This window comes from Camelus dromedarius, chromosome 24, assembly GCF_036321535.1.
Source record: "Camelus dromedarius isolate mCamDro1 chromosome 24, mCamDro1.pat, whole genome shotgun sequence".
Classification (NCBI taxonomy): domain Eukaryota; kingdom Metazoa; phylum Chordata; class Mammalia; order Artiodactyla; family Camelidae; genus Camelus; species Camelus dromedarius.
Genome location: NC_087459.1, coordinates 1,736,585 through 1,756,415, shown reverse-complemented (window position 1 = coordinate 1,756,415; position 19,831 = coordinate 1,736,585). Strand labels below are relative to the sequence as shown.

Sequence of the window (19,831 nt, the reverse complement as noted above, 5' to 3'; positions counted from 1 at the left end):
AGGCCCAGCCCTCAAATTCTATCCTTGCTTTTAATATATCATTTAAATATGTTATATTCTTATTACACTTGTTAATGGTTATGACCTCATTTAAAAACCCTCTCTGATTTACACTACATCCACAGTTCCCTCCAGCCCCATCTTGCCAGCTGTCACAGTAAATCCTACAAACTGGGGCTTTTTTATTGAGATGAAACTCATGTAACATAAAATGAACCATTTTACAGACTCGCAGACATAGTAAACAATCTTATGGTGACCAGGGGAAAGCGGGTGGGAAGGGGTTACTTTGGGAGTTTGAGATTTACAAATGTTAGCCACTATATATAAAAATAGATTTAAAAAACGTTTCTTCTGTATAGCACAGGGAACTATATTCAATATCTTGTAATAGCCTTTAATGAAAAAATATGAAAACAAATATATGTACATATATGCATGACTGGGACACTGTGCTGTACACCAGAAATGACACATTGTAACTGACTACATTTCAATTAAAAAAAAATCAAGCATTTTAAAGTGAAAAATTGAGTGGCATTTAGTACGTTCACGATGTTGTGTGATCACCACCTCTATCTAGTTCCAAAACATTTTCGTCACTCCCAAAGGAGACCCCATGCCCATTAAGCAGTCATTCCCTGCCCCCACCCCAAGCCCCCTGGCAACCACAAATCTGCTGTCTGTCTCTATGGAATTACCTTATAGGACATTTCATATCAACGGAATCATAAAGGACGTGGCCTTTGTGTCTGGCTTCTTTCATTGAGCACCACGTTGCCCAGGTTAATCCAGGTGGAAGCAAGGATCTGTGTGCCATTCCTTTTATGGAACCATTTCCATATTCGAAAATGTAACCACATGCTTGGGAGGAGAGAGGCATCCCAACTACCAAACACAGAAAATATTTGTTTCAACCCGTGTGCTAAGCAGCAAAGATTCAGGCGTGGTGGCATGGAATGGTGTTAAGGGGATGACTGGGGAGATAAGAAGACCTGCTAAAATTGCAAAGGAAGGGAAAGAATTCTGCAAAAAGTAAGAAAAGAAAAAAGGACGTAAAAGGAAACTCTGTGAACAGAAATACGAATCATTCTATAAATGTATGACTTGAGGTAATGAACCCTGATGGATTAAGAAAGGCAAAATCTCTGGGAATCAGATGCCTATCACACTAAAATGATTCAGTCATGGTTACATGTAAAAATAAAGATTCTTTTACTGAAATGTTTATGGGGTGGAGGAGGGGATGCTCAATGGGGTGATTTTGTCCCTTGGGGACATTTAGGAACATCTGAAGACACTTTTGGTTGTCACAACTGGGGCAGGTGCTTGTGGTATCTGGTGAGCAGAGGCCAAGGATGCTGCCTACACCCTACAGTGCACAAGACGGCCCCCACCACAAGAAAAGTTCTGGACCATGGTGCCAACAGTGCCGGGATCAGGGACCCTGCCTTGGCCTGACATCAGCTCCTTCTCTCTGGCTGATCTGGTCCCAGACTGCACGGAGCATCATTTTTCCAACTCACTTGCCCTTAGGAACCACCTGGGTGCTTTTATTTAAAAATGCATATTCCTAGGTCCCTTCCCAGACCTTCTGAATCCAAGGCTCCAGGAGATAGGCTCAGGAATCTGTAGTTAACAAGCCCAAGGTATATGTGAGGACCTGAAGGCCTCACTCTGCAGTGGGGAGCTTGGTAGCCCTGTGTCAATTATGCTTACACTGTGTCTGCATGATCTTACCTGTAAAATGGTGAAGACGTTTTTCTTTTCCACCTGGAAGAATTCTTGGCAGGATTGGTGAGACCAGTATGAGAGGAGGCATGCTACACAAGATAACTTTATCATAACATGCAAACAATCCCAAGACAAGGATGTTCTTATTTAAATTCCCCAAGAGCCAGGAGGCTGCCTCCTTACCTGTTACACACGCAGTAAGCATTTACTGAAGAAGAGGAGCCACAATCAATTGTCACATCAACGACAGAGCTTCGAACACTAAAACCAAAGTCCAGATCCGGGCCTGCAACCTGGAGCCACGTGCTGACTTCCCTGGGCCCCTCCCTCCTTAAAATATCTTCAAAAGTGGATTTGAAGGCTGCCTTGAGAGAAAAGAGGTATATAATCCTGGTTGGATTCATTATTATATATTTATGACTATTCAGGCTATTCCCTACTGATTAAAAACATTAAAAAATCAAGCATTTCCCTGGGTCCCTAAAAATGTCATGGGTCCCAGGTGCCCAGTCGGGAAGGTAGCCCAAGGCTTTGTTGCAAGCACCCTGGGAGATGCTGATCCAGTTGGTCTAGGATGTGGCTGGAGGCTGGAGGTTTATACATGCTCCTCCAGGGGTTCTGGTGAGCAGCCCAGGCTGAGTGCAATGGCCAGAACTGGTTCAGTTGTGGAGGATTCAGTAAGAGTCTTTCCCACCTGGAGTCACCTGCCCTACCATGGGGAGTGATTGACAAGGTAGGGGAGGCCAGGCCTGTCCATGCCCATACCATATTCCAAGCAGCTTAAACGTAGGGAGTGAAAGGAATGACCATTTTGGTCCCTTAGTCCCCAAGATCAGAGAGATAACACCATTCTCCTGCTAGGTTGGTTGGCCTGAACTCCTTGGAGGCCTCCCAAGCTGGGGGACTGAAGCCGTCTTCAGGGAGTCCAGGGAGGTGCTTCCAGGAGGGCACAGCTCTGTTGCTTCACTTGCTTTTGCTCATACCTAGGGACATATATACACACCCACACACACACCACGCGTAGAGCCAGATGCTCATGGTGACTACAGAGACACTCAGAGCCTCCCCACATACATCAGAGACACCTAGAACCACCCCCAGTAGCCCACAGACCCCCATGAACCCTCACAGAGGCACACCAGCACCCAGGTATATGCACACACATGGGATCTGGTCACCGATAAAGGCCTGAGCTAATTAACACTCTGGTACAGAGTGCAGAGAGAAGAGAAGAAGAGGAGGAAGATACTTAGGAAAACAACAAAGCTGGAATACTACTCAGCCATAAAAAAGAATGAAATTTTACCATTTGCAACAACATGGATGGACCTGGAGGGTATTAAGCTTAATGAAATAAATCAGAGAAAGACAAATGCTTTGTTATCACTTATACGTGGAATCTAAAAAATAAAACAAACTGGTGAATATAGCAAGAAAGAAACAGACTCAGATATAGAGAACAAACCAGTGGTTACCAGTGGGGGCGAAGGGGCAAGATAGGGGCAGGGGATTAAGGGGTACAAACCGCTATGTATAAAATAAATAAGCTACAAAGGAAATATATATTGTTCAGCACAGGGGAATATAGCCAGTATTTTATAGTAAGTATAAATGAAGTATAATATTTAGAAATTGTGAATCACTATATTGCACACATGAAACTTACCTGGTATTATAAATCAACTATATCTCAATTTTTTAAAAAAGGAAAAAGAAAAATAACAAAGCAGGGAAAGTTAAACCAATACAACCACACCGAAAGGCTCTCAGGGAAACTTGGGAAAGAATCATGTAAACACATCATTGCAGGCAGCGGAGATCAGATTCAGCTGATGGAGAGCGACACGCTCTCGGAGATCAGAGGCCCTCTGAGCCACTGGGAGTGCAGTGCTGTGCATGGAGTTTCAGGTTCAAGCACATGCAGAAAGGGGAGACCCCAACCCACCACCTCTCCACCAGGCTTATAAGCCTTTTTTTCCCTACCACTTTCATTTCAGACATGAACAAGAAATGCAAATTACAGCTCAGAAAACAACCCTAAAGAGCTGTTTGTGTTCTTAGCATACACACCCGTCCTGGCTCTCGGCCGTGGACAGCCCCCACACCCCCAGAACAAAGCAACAGAAACACCTCCACTGAAAAAGAAAGTGACAGTCAAATGTTTCCCACTTGCCCTTTCTCCACAATGTCCTTACTGAGGATGGCCAGGTCTAGCTCAGAGGAGCCCAGGTTTGAGACGGGGTCACGGGCTGATGCCTGGAAAACCCTGTGGCCCTGTGGGCAGACGGGACATTTTCTACTGACCACACTTGGCCGCAGTCCACCCACTTACTTGAAACCAGCCTCGCCCTTCCTGCTTATCAACAGGAAATCAGGAGACAAGATCTAGGGAAAAGGATTACGTTTCAAGGACCGTCACTCTTCCAGAGAATATGGAAGGAATCCAGCGATTCCACCCAGAGAGGGAGAAACAGCTTAGGAAATTGCACAAAGACACGGAACAGAAAGAAACTTTCGTAGGGCAGCTTTCAGATTCATTTGGCAGCGAAACCTAAAGATTGCCCCTAAAGTAGAAGAAATCATCAGAATGACTTGATAATTTGCGAGGATGAGGAGGCCCTCTCCACAAAACACAATCACTCCAATACGCTGTTTTCCTGCACTTTTCCCTCCTGGTTTGTAACCAGTTGGTAATGTTAGGTTTTCTCATCTGATGTCTCTCTCTCTCCCCTTCTGCCATCAATTCCACAAGGGAGAGGGCAGCGGCCCCTTTACTGCTGTATCCTGAGCGGGGTGTACAGGTAATAAAGGACCAACAGTTGAACACCTTAGAGAGTCCACGCAGAGGGGCTGAGATCCACCATCCACCCCTCCTCATATTTCAGGCTCAGTGGGACCCCCAGAGGATTGAATGGGGACCAGAGCAGCTGAGGGGTCAGGACAGGCCAGCCCGGGGCACAGGTCTTCTTGCTTCAAATCCAGCTCTGTTGCCGCCAGGCTGTTCCAAACAGCCCTCGCTGCAAAAGAGGGCACAGTTCTCCAGGGCAGGGCAGTTTCAAATGGTAGCCTGTGCCCATAGGAAATATTCAAGAAGCCAGTAGGCAGTTCCTCAAAAAGTTAAAGTGAATTACCGTCTGACCCAACAATTCTACTCCTAGGTATATACCCAAGAGAACTGAAAACATGCTCCCACACAAAAGCCTGTAAACAAATATTCACAGCAGGATTATTCACAAGTGCCAAAAGCTGGAGATGACTCAAATGGGCCATCAGTGGATAAAAGGATAAACAAAATGCAGCATATCCACACAACGGGATGTTATTCAGCTACTAAAAGGAATGAAGCACTGATAACAGGCTACAATGTGGATGAACTGAAAACATGATGCTCAGTGAAAGAAGCCAGACACAAAAGGTCACATATGATGACTACATTTATATGAAATACCCAGAATAGGTCAATCCAAAGAAGTAAATTGGTGGCTGTCAGGTGCCAGAGGAGGAGGCATGAGTGACTGCTTAATGGGTGCAGTTTTTTGTTGGGCTAATGGAAATGTTTTGAAACTCGACAGAGGTGATGGTGGCACAACAGTGTGAATGCACTAAATGTCACTGGATTATACACTTTAACGTTACGTGAATTTTAGCTTAAAAAAAAAAGCCACCAGAAATGTTGGCAGGGGAGTGCTGGACCCAGTGCTCATTATTCCCAGGCAGGGCTGTGTCCCAAGTTGTGCAACACCTGGAACGCAGCAGGAGTCAGTCCGTGATACATGAAACCACAGATGTGCCAGACCACAGGTTCCCAGATGTGGCCCTTGGTGCACACTTTGTACTGTGATCCCGCCACAGGTGTCACAAACAGCCCTGTGCTCTCTGATGACACTGTGGTACTGGACACACAAGCCACGCTTATTTTGCCCATCTGGGAAACAGGGTGCAAGATCACTGGGACACTGCCGTACGAAGGACAGTCTAAGTACTTAAATGTGTGGCCCATTCAGACAACAGGATGGTACGTGAACAATAAAGAAAGGGGCTACCAAGCCGTGAGAAGACATGGAGGAACCTTAAATGCACACTGCTAAGTGAAAGAAGCCAATCTGGAAAGGCGACGCACTGTCTGATTTCAACTCTATGACATTCTGGGAAAGGCAAACTTAACGATGCCAATAAAGAGATCAGTGGTTGCAGGGGCCAGTGGGGAGGGAGGGATAAAAAGGCAACACATAGATTTTCAGGGCAGGGAAAATACTCCATACGGTATTGAGAAGATGGGTCTCATTTGTCCAAATACACAGAATGCACAACACTAAGAATGAACCTGAGTGCAAACTATGGACTTTGGATGACAATGTATGTTCATCAATTATAGCAAATGTAAGGGATGTTGAGAATGGGGGAGGCTGTGCATGTGCGGGGGTGGGGGGCACATGAGAAATCTCTGTACCTTCTGCTCAGTTTTGCTATGAACCTAAAATTGCTCTAAAAAATAACTTAAAAGGGGGAAAAAAGGTACTTAAATGTGTGAACATTTTCCTAACACTACAGAGAACAGTCCCGAAAGAGCTAAATGCATTAGACTACATACTTGGCCATGAATTTTTTTTTCTGTCTTTCTTTTTTAAAAATCTTTCCGAGCCTCCGATTGTTTCTTTAAAATTCTTAAGACTGAAAAAAACAAAATACAAAAAAAAAAAAACAACCTCCTGGTTTCTCTTTCATCACCCTTGCTGGACTGACTTTCAACTCTCTCACTCACTCACACACTCATGTGCCCATGAGTCGCCTCATGGTAAAAATCTGAGTCCTAAACGCAGGCGGTAACTTTACTAGGATCCAAAATGCAAATCAGAATTTTGTTTAAGTAAAATCCCAACGTCTACATCTCCTCCTCAAGCGAGATCTCTGAGCCCAGAAAGTAAGAGAGGATTTTAATATCCCAAACCCGAGAGGCTGCCACTGGGGAGAAAACCGAGGCCAAACTGTGTGTGAGTGTATGAAGCCACGTTTATAAATAGTTCAGGGCCCAAAAGAAGTGTTCTCGGTAGCAACTGGGAAGCCAGTTGTCCCAGAGAAAACATTTTCCTGGGTAATGCTGTGGTCGGCCAGGAATCAGTCATGTGCTGAAACTTGGCTAAAATAGATGCAGTAACTGAATACTTCTTGTTAACGAGACACAAACCAACACTTATGTCCAAGGCCTAGACGGACTCACAGTATATAAGATATACAGCCGTTCTGGGTTTGAGATTGGTAAAAATTCTTCTTTGCGGTCCAAGTAGATATAAAATAAAGCTTTCATTTACTGAATGTGATTCAGTGTTTGTTAAAAAAAAAAAAAAAAAAAAAAACTAACCCCGAAGCCCCCAACAAACAGGGGCAGAACAAAAGAGCCTTTTAATTTCTAAAACTACATGAGTAAGCCCCTGCTTTGAACAATAAAATGGAATGTCTGACGAATACTTCATACTCCAGGCATCTGATGTTATTTTTAAAGTTCCATAGAATATATATTCTACGGTCCTCAAAATAGGGCTGTTTTGAAGACTGTGCATATGTAATTAATAACAGCTTGAGACCATTTATACGCCACCATCTGAGCAAAACTGCTCAACATGCACGGCCTTCAATTTCATCAAACGAGAGAAAAACACACCATCACAAATGGGTGAGCAGCAATCTTCCAAGGCCAGAAGTTAGGCTTTAAATGACAACGTTGCACAAGATGACATGATTTTCCAGCACCTTCTAAAACAAAGCTTTATCATCAGGTAGCAAAAGAGAGGATGACATTCATATTCCTGGCGAGTTACAATGCCCTCCTTCTAGCATCTCACATCTACCCCCGATCAATTAACAAAGCTCGTTTTGTTCGGCGAATGAATGAGGACGGCTTTCTTCTGTGCATTTTATTAAAACTTGAAAGGCATGGCTTGCTGCCATCACTGATGCCTATTGGGTTGCAACAGCCTAGTGTTCAAATCGGACTCGCTAGCAATCCACCCAACTCAACATCGGTCATCTTGACACCGCAGGATATTCAGCAAGTCTGAAGTTGTTTTGTTTTTTTTTTTAAATCATGAAGGATTTTCCTACTGTTATGGAGCAAATAAAAGTTCTTTGTAGCAACAGCTGGAAACAGGACATGAGACGTTTCTTCACACTGTAAGAATTGATAAACAGTTCACAGAGTGAACCAAAGACTTTATTTTTGAAAAGCAGATAACACCAAAGTACTATGTAGTATCCACAGTCATTGCAAAAATAATTACTGGAACTTTCGAAACATCAAATGAATAAGCTGAATCAATGGTTATGACTCTATCACTTTCAACCAATATACAGATTTTCAATCAAGGTCTAGGCTTGATTTCTACATCGTATTATTCACATGTGCCTATTTATTATCAAAACGGGGACTCCTGAAAGTTGAGCCAGGCTTTGTTCTTGATTTGGAAGATGCCACAGCAGCTAACCGAGAACTCTGGCTCGCTGCTTGAGTCCTAGAAATGTCTCCCAATGTTATACGACAAATTGTATTTCTGAAAAATAAAATCCAGACTTCAGATTCCCTTGAAACAGTCAGGTCCCCAAGGTTTGCAGCACCATGGTACCCAGATGGGCTCAAACACGCTTTTCTCTGTCTTTCCAAACACACCGTTGGGAACTCAAAAGGGGCCCTCCTTTAAGAGTTCAATGATGGAGGTTTTTTAAGAACCACACTAAACCCAAGTAAAGGCAGTGGATAAAATTATCCATTACTTTTTCTGTTACGGGATTAAAAAAAAAGGTGAGAGTGCATTGGCAAATGGGAAAATGATACCAGTCACATGGTTACAGACAATGGTATTAAATCCCACCTCTCAAAATTATACTCAGAGGTGTTTACGACCAAAAGGAGGTCACAAAAACTTGTTAATACAAATAATTCCTCTACAAGAAAGAAGCCCTTCGTGGAAAGTGGCTGAGGAGCTGATTCAAAGAGGGCAGATCAGTGGTCAAATCCAGCCTTCTAATTCTAGCCTGCGTCGATGACCTCAAGGCTATGTGTCTGGTAGGTATGACTAGCCCCTTCTTGTACTTAAAAACAAATCAAGAAATTAAAGTGAATTTGTGTGCTAATTAAAAGCCTGCGGTTACAGAATCTGAGAGCCAAGTCCTTAGTCTATAAGGCAAGATTTCTGTCATCAGAAGTGGGGACAGATGGTAGGCACTAAAGGTTGGTTCAGCCACACTGGAGTCAGAACAGGCTCAAAAATAAGGCAAATCTGGGGCTTCTCAGCTTGAGACCAAGAGAAAGGCCCACAGAGGCAAGAAAAGGAGCCGGCCAGAGGCAAATCACCAGGAGATACTCGGACAGGACAATGATCACAGTTGGATGGGATGACTTGGGGTCACAGGTAGGCAGAAAACCCTTGAACCAGCACTCAAGGAGAATGTCTTTGCATGTCCTGTGCACGACTCCAAGCAGCAACTTCTGGGGTTTGGAGGTGTGTTACTTCTGTGATATTTCCCCCCAAAAGAAGACACAAAGGTGGAGCCCCTGGAGAGATGAGACCACCGAGGTGGAGCCCCCACCAGGGGCAGGGCTGGATCAGAGGCGGAAAGGCCTTCCTGCAGCACATGGCTCCCTCCAGGTCCAGCCGAGTCCTACAAACGCTTGTAGGTGCCCAGGAGAGCTTTGCAGTTGGGACAGTAGTGGTCCACATCCTGCAGGGCGTCCACGCAGAAAGGGATGAAGCAGCAGCCAGCTACGCACCTAGGAGAACAAAAAAGATCACACACAGAGCGTGTTACCGACTGTCTGTCATGGTTTGGATGGTAGCCGTCAAAAAGATACGTCGGAGACTTAAGCTCCGGAACCTACGAATGTGACTTTACTGGGAAAAAGGGTCTTGGCAGATGTAATAATGGATCTCGAGAAGGGATCATCCTGGATTATCCAGGCGGGTTCCCTAAACTCAAAGACTGGTGTCCTTATAAGAAGAGTAAAGGACACGCAGAAATACAGGGAGGGACAAAGGCCCTGTAAAGACAGAGGCAGAGATCGGAGTGATGCAGGCACAGCCAAGGAACGCCAGGACGACCAGGAACTGGAAGAGGCAAGGAAGGATTCTGCCCTTAGAGCCTTCGGAGGGAACAGGGCCCCTTGATTTTCGATTTCTGGCCTCCAGAATGGTGAGAAAATAAATTCCTATTGTTTTAAGTCACCAGGTATACGGTAGTTTGTTATGACAGCCCTGGGGGACTAATACACCAACCAAAGACGGGGCACTTGCACAGACCGTTCTGGGTGTACTGTCAAGTCTTGGGTCATTTGGGCATCTTTCAAAGTCAGCCTGGAGTCAGTGAACTTCTTTTGTAAAGGGCCAGAGTCCGTATTTTTAGGCTACATGGGTCTTGTTCTGTCATTGGAGCCTGAAAGCAGCCACAGATAATCCATAAATAAACGGCGCGACGTGTTCCAATAAAACTTAAAAGGGGCTAGATCTGGCCCCTGGGCTGTAGCTGGCTGACTCCTGTCTTGGACTGACCACTTTTCCATATAGAGAGGTTGCTTCTCACAGCAACAACCAAATAAAAGTTCTCCAGATAATGCCTCTTAACCAACGGAGTCCATCGTCAGCACATGCAGGCAGGACATCCACACACCCCGAGGTATAAGAAGGAACGTATTTGGTCTTTGTCTCTGGTTCCTGGCACGGAGCTCCAAAACCCCTGGAACTTCCTGAGTGACAGGAGTGTCTTTTGCTATTCACAAGGAGCCCCTTTCAATCACACCTGGCATTTATGCTAATGATGCAACTTGGGTGGGGCTCCTAGACAGACCCAGGATGGGCTGGTCACCCCAGAAAAACCAAGTGACTGGAGGGCTGGAACTTCCAGCCTCAACCACAGACCTCTGGGGTAGACTGAGGGGCCAAGGACTGGGTTACAAAAACTTTTTTTTTTTCTAAACAATCTTTTATTTGGGGGAAGCGGTGTAATTAGGTTTATTTATTTTATTTATTTTTAGTGGAGGTACAGGGGATTGAACCCAGGACCTCGTGCATGACAAGCATGCACTCTACTGAGCTACACACACTCCCTTGGGTCGTAAAAACTCTTGAACGACTCTTTGGAGAGCTTCTGGGTTGGTGAACACATTCATGTGCTGGGAGGGTGGTGCAGCCCAAGTCCACGGGGACAGAAGCTCCTGCACTCAGGGTCCATTTGGGCCTCACCCTGTGTACCTCTTTATCTAGCTGTCCATTTGTCTCCTTTATAATACCAGTAAACATTAAGTGAGGTGCCTTCTTGAGTTCTGTGAGCCATTCTAGCATATTATCAAACCTGAAAAGGGGGCAGCAGGACTCCCAACTGGTAGCTGATTGACCAGAAGTACAGGTAGCCTGAGCCTTGTGCCTGGCACCTGAAGTAGGGGGCAGTCTGTGGGACCGAGCCCTTAAGCGATGGGGTCTGTACCAACTTCAGGTAATTAAGTGTCAGGACTGAATTGAGTCGCTGGACTCCCAGCTGGTGTTGGAGCGTTGGCTGGTGTCAGAAAACATCAACCAATGTTTGCCAAAAACGTAGTTGAAAGTCAACATTTTACAGGAAGACACTGATTTATATAAAGCAGAATCAGGAAGTATCCTGATGAGGAAATAGTCTTGTGAGAGGAATTTCCTATTGCCCAAGCTTACCTGAGTTCAAATAAGGGCAGATAGTGCATTTGGGGATAATCTCAACCTCTGGCTTACCCATGTGGGTGGGCGTGGCTGCAAGCGCACTGCACGCATCACCTACTTTGTCCTCAACACACTCCGACATGGGCATAACCCCTCCCCCACTTCACAGAGAGATGAAGTCACTTGCCCACAGTCACACAGCAGGGAGAGGCAAGATCTGAACACAGTACTACATTTAAAAAAGAAAAGGAGGAAGGAACAGAAAAAGCTGCCAAAAATTTGAGAGGCAGAGGCTGACTCTCAATAAAAATTTCCATTTTCTTTCCCTAATTTCAGAGATAAAACTTAGTTTCAATAGGAATGTCCAAAGGTAGTGAACTTTTAAAAAATTTTATTATGTTTTAATTTTTTTAATTTAAAATTTTAATATTTAATTATTTTTTAATTTTTGCATTTATTTTTAATTTTTTAACTTTTTTAATACAATGAACTTTTATGTAGCGCTGTCTCCTTTTGTCCCCACTGAATGCATGTCCTCAAGGAAGTTAATTAAGCTCTCAGGGGCCTTGAGCATCTCTTCAAAATTAGGAAAAGAAGTATCGTTCCTCCTCCAACTATGTCACCAGCCAACGCTGCGCAAAGAGCCAGCTGTACAAGAAACAAGGGCCCCTGAAAAGAAACGCGCAGAGTTTCCTTCAAGGAAAACAGAAGGCCTGTGGTTTTCTAAGTGACTACAAGGCCAGGAGTAAGGAAGCTGCCTCTATCTGTTTGGAAAAAAAAAATTCAATTGTGCTTCCTCCAATTTCTCCCAAAACAAGAAGTTTTATCTCCTTCAACATAATACTGTTGGTGCAGACGTAAATATTTACACACTCCTCTTGTGTAGCCAATAGAAAACTAGAGGGGGTCATAAAACGATAAGAAGTTATAAGGAGATGACTACAAAATATTTTAATGAACAGATTGTTTAAAGCTCCTCTCAGAGTCAAGCAAACATTATTACTTAGGTCATGAAATTCTAGAAGAAAAAGACATCGCTGAGGGTACCAGCCACGACACAGATGCAGGCGGATGCTATGCCTGTCCCGACTTGTAGGGAACAGTTTGAGAAGAAACGAAGGGACAGCAGCTCAAAGGGGCAGATGTGCTCGAGGGCAGTGGTTCTCAACTGGGCGTGATTTCTGGCTATAGCAACGGGGCTTGGGGAGCTGCTGGCAGCTATCGGTTAGAGGCCAGGGATTCTGCTCAACATCCCACAGTGCACAGGATAGGCCCCCACCCCGACACACACACACAACACAGAAGTAGGTGCTGCAGTTGAGAAATCCTGCAAGAGAGGAATTCAGAAGAGCCCGGGGTCTGAGTGGGCCCGAGACTTACCCCAGCAGGCAGAGACTCCCGCAGGAGAGCCAGGTAAGGGCGCCAGCATTATAGGACAGCTGAGTCACAATCATCTTGTTGCAGGAAGGACAACACATCTGGACTGGGCGGTCGAAAAAGGAGATGGGCTGCTGCACGTAGACTGTCTGCACAGCAACTGATGGAAAGGAACAGAACAAACTGGCTGATCACCAAACAAAGCCGGCACTCATGAACTGACAAAAAAGTAGAGGGAGGGTCTCGACAGATATTTGCACACCCACATTCACAGCAGAACCATTCACAGGCACCAAAAGGTGTCTGTCAATGAATGAACGGATAAACAAAATGTGGTCCATCCATACAACGGATTATTACTTAGCCTTAAAAAGGAAGGAAATTCTGACACATTCTTACAACACGGATGGACCTTGAGGGCATTATACTAAGTGAAATAAGCCAGTCACAAAAAGGCAAACACTATGATTTCACATGTATGAGGCACCTAGAGCATCCAGATTCATAGAGGTAAACAGAATGGTGGTTGCCATGGGGAGGAGGGAACAGGGTGTTACCATTTAGTGGGCAAAGAGTTTGTTTTGTAAAATGTAAAGAGTTCTGGAGATGGAAGATGGTGGTGACTGCACAAAAATGTGAATGGACTTAATGCCACTGAACTGTGCACTTAGAAACACTTAGGGTGATCAATTTTATGTTGTATGTATTTTGCCACAATAAACAAAACTGGGGAGGAAAAATGACAAAAATGGAAGAAGAAAAAACAATGGCAGATTTCCATAATCATCATTTGAGGGTCTCCCTAAACTTACACACACACACACACACACACACACACACACACACGAGGTAGGAAAAAGGACTGTGTGTTCCTGGAAGAGAGATTTGGCCCAGCTCCACCAGGCTTTCAAACTCGACTGTCCATGGGCTCAAGTGGGGAGCTTACTGAAAAGAATGCAGATTCCTGGACCTTGCCCCCAAGACAGTCTGATTCAGCAGGTCTGGGGCAGGGTCCCCAAACCACTTTTTAAGCTCTTAAATGGTTCTACGAAGGTGGTCTACAGATGGTAATTTCAGAAACAGTGATGTGATGGGTTTTTAGCCCCAATGTTCTTCATCCGTAGATTAGTGGTTTCCAGGAACCAGGAGGAGGCGGGATCAGGGAGTGACTGCTAATAGGTATGGGGTTCCTTTCAGGGGTAATGACAATATTCTGGACTCAGTGATGATGGCTGCACAACTCTGTGACTAATGCCAAAACCACGGAATTGTATACTCTAAAAAAGTGAACTTTATGGTATGGGGATCCTATCTCAACAAAGCTGCTACTAAAAAAAAAAAAAAAAAAAAAGGAATAATGGAGTTGTCGCTAGGATTAGATGAGACCAAATGACAAAGAACTTCACCCGTGCCTGGTACGGAGTGAATCCTGCATAAACAATGCCTTCATTTCACACAATTTCCTTAATAAACTCCAATGCCCGGCGATAAGGCTGGCATTTACCAAGCCAGGGGATACTGGCCTGGTTCTTTATGACAAGTCAGGGGATGCGCTGATACATGCAACGTGTGTATAAAATCAGACTAAAAAGAGAAAACTATGTGAAAAACACACGCAGACATTCAAAACCATCAGGAGAGCACGCAGGGTGATGGGAACCTGGAGCTTAGCATGTTCTGTTTTTTGGCAAAGCTGTTTAAGCTCGTAGCTCTGTCAGAATGACTTCCTTCTGTTCTTTTTTTATGTTGTTGAAATGCCATTTCTATGACCTATGTATTAGGGGACACTAACTACCACCCAGAGCTAACCAGACAATGTTCCTAGAAAGACCTGGAAAGATCCCCCCACCCCAACCCCTGCAGAAGAGCAGTATCAGAGCATAATTTAGCACTTACATGTACATTTTAATAAGTTCTTTTTTTTTTTTGGTGCAAGAATGAGTTATTTATTGATCAGAGTGTGATCTAAAATACTCTGAAGTCATTATCTTGTCCTCTTCCATCTCAAGGGGTCCGAGTTACTTGAGCTCAATGACAACAGTTCATGTTTAGCCAATGATTACTCACAGAACTTTATTTAATCTTAACAGACCCCGGATGTAGGTATTTGACGAGCCCATTTGACAGATGGGGAAACTGAAGCACAGGGCAGTTAGGTGAAGCCAGGCAGCCTGACTCACGGGTCCACTCTCTGAGCTGGCTATCTCCTCCTGAGCTGCTTGTGATTCTGAGTCAGATTTGTACCTGGACAGCAGGAGGTACCAAGGTGCGAGGCCCTGAAGAAGTAGCTGGAAGGTGGGGCTAAAGGTGCACTTGCACTAAAGGTGGGCAGGGGTGGGTTTCAGCTCACCCATTCCTCATTCACGGCTGCTTCGTCCCCCTTCCTACTCCAGCTCTGGCCTCGGGGCAGGGGTTCTCCCGCCGGGAGCCGTCAAAAGTAAATTCCCATTCCCAAATTCCTCTGGGACAGTTGGTTGTGCCTCTGCGTTAAGTGCCAAAGGATTGGTCTCTGGTGGACTTGGGAAAGCTCATCCAACTGTACTTGACTATGGAAGAGCCATGAGCCTCACTGACATGGAACCTAAAAGACCAGATGTGAAATTTCAGGACAAGGGGGAAAGTTGGACCGACTGGCACTTCACTTAGCCCCTCGGGCAGAGTCACTCTGGCTGCTCTCCTGACTCTGACGGAGAACCACGGAGAAGCTGGGAGGCTGTACGTACTTGCATTGGGGTTGGGGACAGGCACTGGCTGGGTATAGTACGCAGGAGGATTCATGCCCTTCCCATCCGGGCCCGTCATGAGCCCCGTGGCTGGCCCGGGCACGGGAGCTGGAGGCGTGGGGTAGTAACTGTTAACGGCCACTGTCTCTTCATAGGACGGGGGTGCAGTTGGCCCCGAGGAAGGCCCAGCGGCCGCCTGGTAGGATCCTGGAGCAGACATTTTTACCTAAAGCAAAACCAGAAGATACCAGGTCAGAAATTCAACTGACATCTCTCCCTCTCTCTTTCCCATGCTAAATCTTTCATTTACTCCCTAACAAACAGAAAATCTGAGGAAATCACTTGTGTCCAGCCTTGTCCAAAAGCCAGAAAAGGAGTTTACATCCCTTCCAGCTCCAAGAATCATAACCTTAACAAGAGACTCCCTACATAAAGATAAAAGAGATGATGACGACGAAAGAAAACCACCCAAAGCTAGAAAATCCCAAGGGCAACATTAGCCAAATTTGAGCAGAAGTTTTTTCACACTTGAAACCATCACCCAACTGAGACCTCTCTTTCACATCTAGTCTTTCTTTTCTTTTCTTTCTTTTTCTTTTTATTAACTGCTGCAATTTTTACTAACAGTGTTTCAGGTGACAGAAAAGACAGACATTCAAAACCCAACCACAAATTATGGCAAATGTAAGAGTGAGCAAAACAAGCCAGATGCCGAAAAATGCACACCGTGTGGTGCCATCTACCTGAAGTCCAGAAACAGGCAAAAGGAATCTTGGGGCTAGAAGACAAGAAAGTGGTTACTCTTGGGAGGGGAAGCTGAGTCTGGAAGTGGCAGGAGAAGGGCAGTCATGATCTCTTTCTTCATCTGGGGGTGGTTATATAGGAATGTCCACTTTGTAAAAATACGAGTTGTACAATTAAGTTATGTGCACTATTCTGTAAATATGCTATAGTTAAAAAAAAAAAGTAAACATAGTGTCCACTGACAAATGGATGGATAAAGAAGATGTGGTATATTCATACAATGGAATATTACTCGGCCATAAAAAAGAACAAACACCATTTGCAGCAACATGGATGGACTTAGAGATTATCATATTAAGTGGAGTCAGTCAGACAGAGAAAGATAAATATCATATGATATCACTTACATGTGGAATCTAAAAAAATGATACAGGCGAAGGGTATAGCTCAAGTGTTAGAGCACATGCTTAGCATGCACAAGGTCCTGGATTCAATCCCCCGGTACTCCTCAAAAATAAATGGATAAATAAACCTAATTACCTCCTCACCCAAAAAAATTTTTTTAATGATACAAATGAACTTATTTACAAAATGGAAACAGATTCACAGACATAGAAAACACACTTACGGTTACCAAAGGGGAAGGAGGATGGGGATAAATTAGGAGTTTGGATTAACAGATACAGACTACTATATATAAAGTAGATAAATAACAAAGTCCTACTGTATAGCATGGGCACTAAATTCAATATCATGTAATAAACTATAATGGAAAAGAATCTGAAAAGGTGTATATTTTTAAATTTTTACTGTATTTTAAAAATTATGCATATATAACTTAATCGCTTTGCTGTACACCTGGAACTAACACAACATTGTAAATCAACTGTACTTCAATTAAAAAGAAAAAAAATTTAACTGGCATTTGTAACCAATAAAAATCAACATGAAAACACACACACACACACACAGAGATACACATACACCAGCAAGTTCCCATTTTGAAAAATGAGAATCAGAGCAGCCAGGCACATATTTTCTTTTGTGAAGGCAAAGAAAGGGTTTTTTTTTTCCCTCCAGCAAAGCTGATGCCCGCCTAGAATTACATGGCCTGGACCCAGGGTGTGTTCCTGTCTGCGGTCCCATGCTCAGCAGCCCCTGGGCAGCCAGAGAAGGACACAGTGCCGTCCTTTGTCTGGTTCTGTTTTTCCAATGGGGCAGGGCTAACGCTGCGTTGGAAGATCCATTCAAACCTGTCTCAGGAGAAACAGGGCAGTGAGCTCCGAGGGCAGCGAGCCATGGTCCGGGGGCTTGGACGGGCCTGCCGCCACTTCCCACGCACTCTGCTGCCTCTTCTAGAACCCGTGGGAAGCAGAGGCAGCAATTCATTCTGCTGCAGGGAGAAAGGGAGAATCCTTCAAGGATGCTCTGCCTTTCAGCTGAGCCCGAAAGAGGAGATTTCTCTGCGGAAAGAGATGAAAGGGCTTTCAAAGTGAAAAAAGAGGCATGGGAAAGTGACTAGGCATAAAACACAATCAATCAATAAAGCGAGATAGGTTGGGGCTGGGTTCTAGAAAATTTTGAAAGTCCTATGGAGATGTTTGGACCTTATTCTGTAAGCCTGTGCTGTCCAAAGGAACTTTCTAGAAGGATGGAAATGTTCTCTATCTGGGGTGTCCAATACGGTTGCCAGCAACCACACAAAGCTCCTGAAGAACACTTGAAATGTGACCGAGGAACTGAACTGTTAAACTATATTTAAGTAATTTAAATTTAAAACCTAATACACAATTCATTTATCAGAAAATCTTTATGTAAGTCTGGGATGCCGTGGGTAAATCAATCTACTTTTTCAACAGCCAATTTAAGGAACCCTGGATTGAGATCAAATGTTTTTGGTAAAATTTTAGCATGCAATTTGGGAGAGGATGTCAACGTGAAACACAGCCTGGATTTCAAAACGTTTTTAGAGCGTTCATGTGAAATACGTCGTGTGCAATTTTTTTATGCTGGCTGTATGTTGAAGCTATAATATTTTAGCTAGCTAGAGTTAAGTCAAATGTGTTGTTAAAGGTCATTTCATCTGTTTCTTTTAACTTTCTATTTATTTTATTTTTTTTAACGGAACGCTTCACGCATTTGCATGTCATCCTTGCGCAGGGGCCGTGCTAATGTTCTCTGTGTCGTTTCAGTTACAGTGTATGTGCTGCCGAGGCGAGCACTCTTTCTACTTTTTAAAATGTGGCTACTAGACAATTTTAAGTTGCCTATGTGGCTCCCTTTCTGGTTCAGTGGGGCAGTGGGAGCCATGGAAGGTTATACAGAAGAGGAAAGGTCCAACCCTAGACAGGACAGATGAAGCAAGTCTGTAGGAGAAACAAGAGGCAAAGCCCAGAAGGCCCCTGTGCGTGGGTGGAGCAGGGGGGCTGCCGGTCTACAGGGCAGTCTACAGAGGGGGTTAACCAGGAGTGCAAAAGTGGGGTTAACAGGACCACACGACATCTTCGTGAAAACAGGTTCAGGTTTAAAAATGACAGTAACTGTGAAAAGTGGTTAAGGTGTTCCGTCAAGTTCCTCTGACACACAGGAACAGAAACGCAGAAGGAGGAGGGAAGACGGGCCACAGACACCAGCCCCAGGACAACTCTACCAGGCTCAGTTCCCAGGTCGGCCGATGTCCCCTCCTAGCTGGCCCCAGGAGCCCCCCTCAGTCTGTGGACTGGGCTCGAGGAGACTTCATCTGGGGGAACACGGCCGCCTCGTGCCCCTGAGTAATTTACATCCATGCTGAACGGCAAGAACTCACTGTCCCTTCCTGTCTCAGGAAAGGCAGACCCAGAGCTGCCTGCACGATTTATTATGAAAACTGAGTCATACAAAAAAACCCACAAGGGCAGAAACCGCTGTGTGTCCAGAAAGCCTAAAATAGCACAGTTTGCCGTGGTTGCAAAGGGAGTGCTTTGGGTGGGGAAATAGAAGGTCTTGGGGTGCCCAAAATTCTGCAAATAGTTTGGGTCAAACCACTGGGAGGCCATGACTCAGAAGCAGAATTCCTCTCCTTCAAGACCATTGCCTCTCTCCTCCAAAAGGAAAGAAATGCAGCTAGAAATTGTGCTGCTGAGAGTGCATACCCAGGTGTTAGGAAGCTGGGGAGAGGAGGGGGGTGTTCCGTCCATGACATCTAAAGGAAGGAAGGGCCTGAGCTTCTGGTTCTGGAAATTAAACACCCGTCCCCCACCATTTTGTTGACCATCATCATCATTCTTGGGGTCACATCCTATTTTCTGGAACTTCAGGACACTGTCTCTTGGGAATATTGCTTTTGGATCAAACAGCCACATAAATACGCTTATAATTCCAAAAAGAATGAGAGCAACGGGTTAGAATGGTGAAAGGAAAGAGAAAAGAGAAAGAGAGAAAGAAAAGAAAGGAAGGAGGGAGGGACGGAAGAAAGGAAGGAAGGAAGAAGGAAGGAAGGAAAAAGGGGGAAAAAACCATAACCAGCTGCTTTGAAAGCTTTCTAAATAAATTCCACAGCCTGCCTTCCTCCAGGCCCCAGGCCAGGAAATGCCTCTTCAG

The 19,831-nt window shown here is 44.7% G+C and overlaps 1 protein-coding gene and 1 non-coding gene across 2 annotated transcripts; both read right to left on the bottom strand.

Annotated features, from left to right (window-relative positions):
• Positions 1 to 7,755: 7,755 nt before the first annotated feature.
• LITAF (lipopolysaccharide induced TNF factor) lies at positions 7,756 to 15,734 on the bottom strand. Its single transcript, XM_010980040.3, has 3 exons — positions 15,509 to 15,734; positions 12,789 to 12,945; positions 7,756 to 9,496 (listed from the first exon to the last, which is right to left on the bottom strand). The coding sequence occupies exons 1-3, from the start codon at positions 15,726 to 15,728 to the stop codon at positions 9,388 to 9,390; spliced, it is 486 nt and encodes a 161-aa protein (XP_010978342.1). The 5' UTR covers positions 15,729 to 15,734; the 3' UTR covers positions 7,756 to 9,387.
• A 2,633-nt stretch (positions 15,735 to 18,367) lies between these two features.
• On the bottom strand, positions 18,368 to 18,474 carry LOC116147269 (U6 spliceosomal RNA). Its single transcript, XR_004130802.1, has one exon. It is a non-coding gene; the product is annotated as a U6 spliceosomal RNA (small nuclear RNA).
• Between the last annotated feature and the right edge of the window lie 1,357 nt (positions 18,475 to 19,831).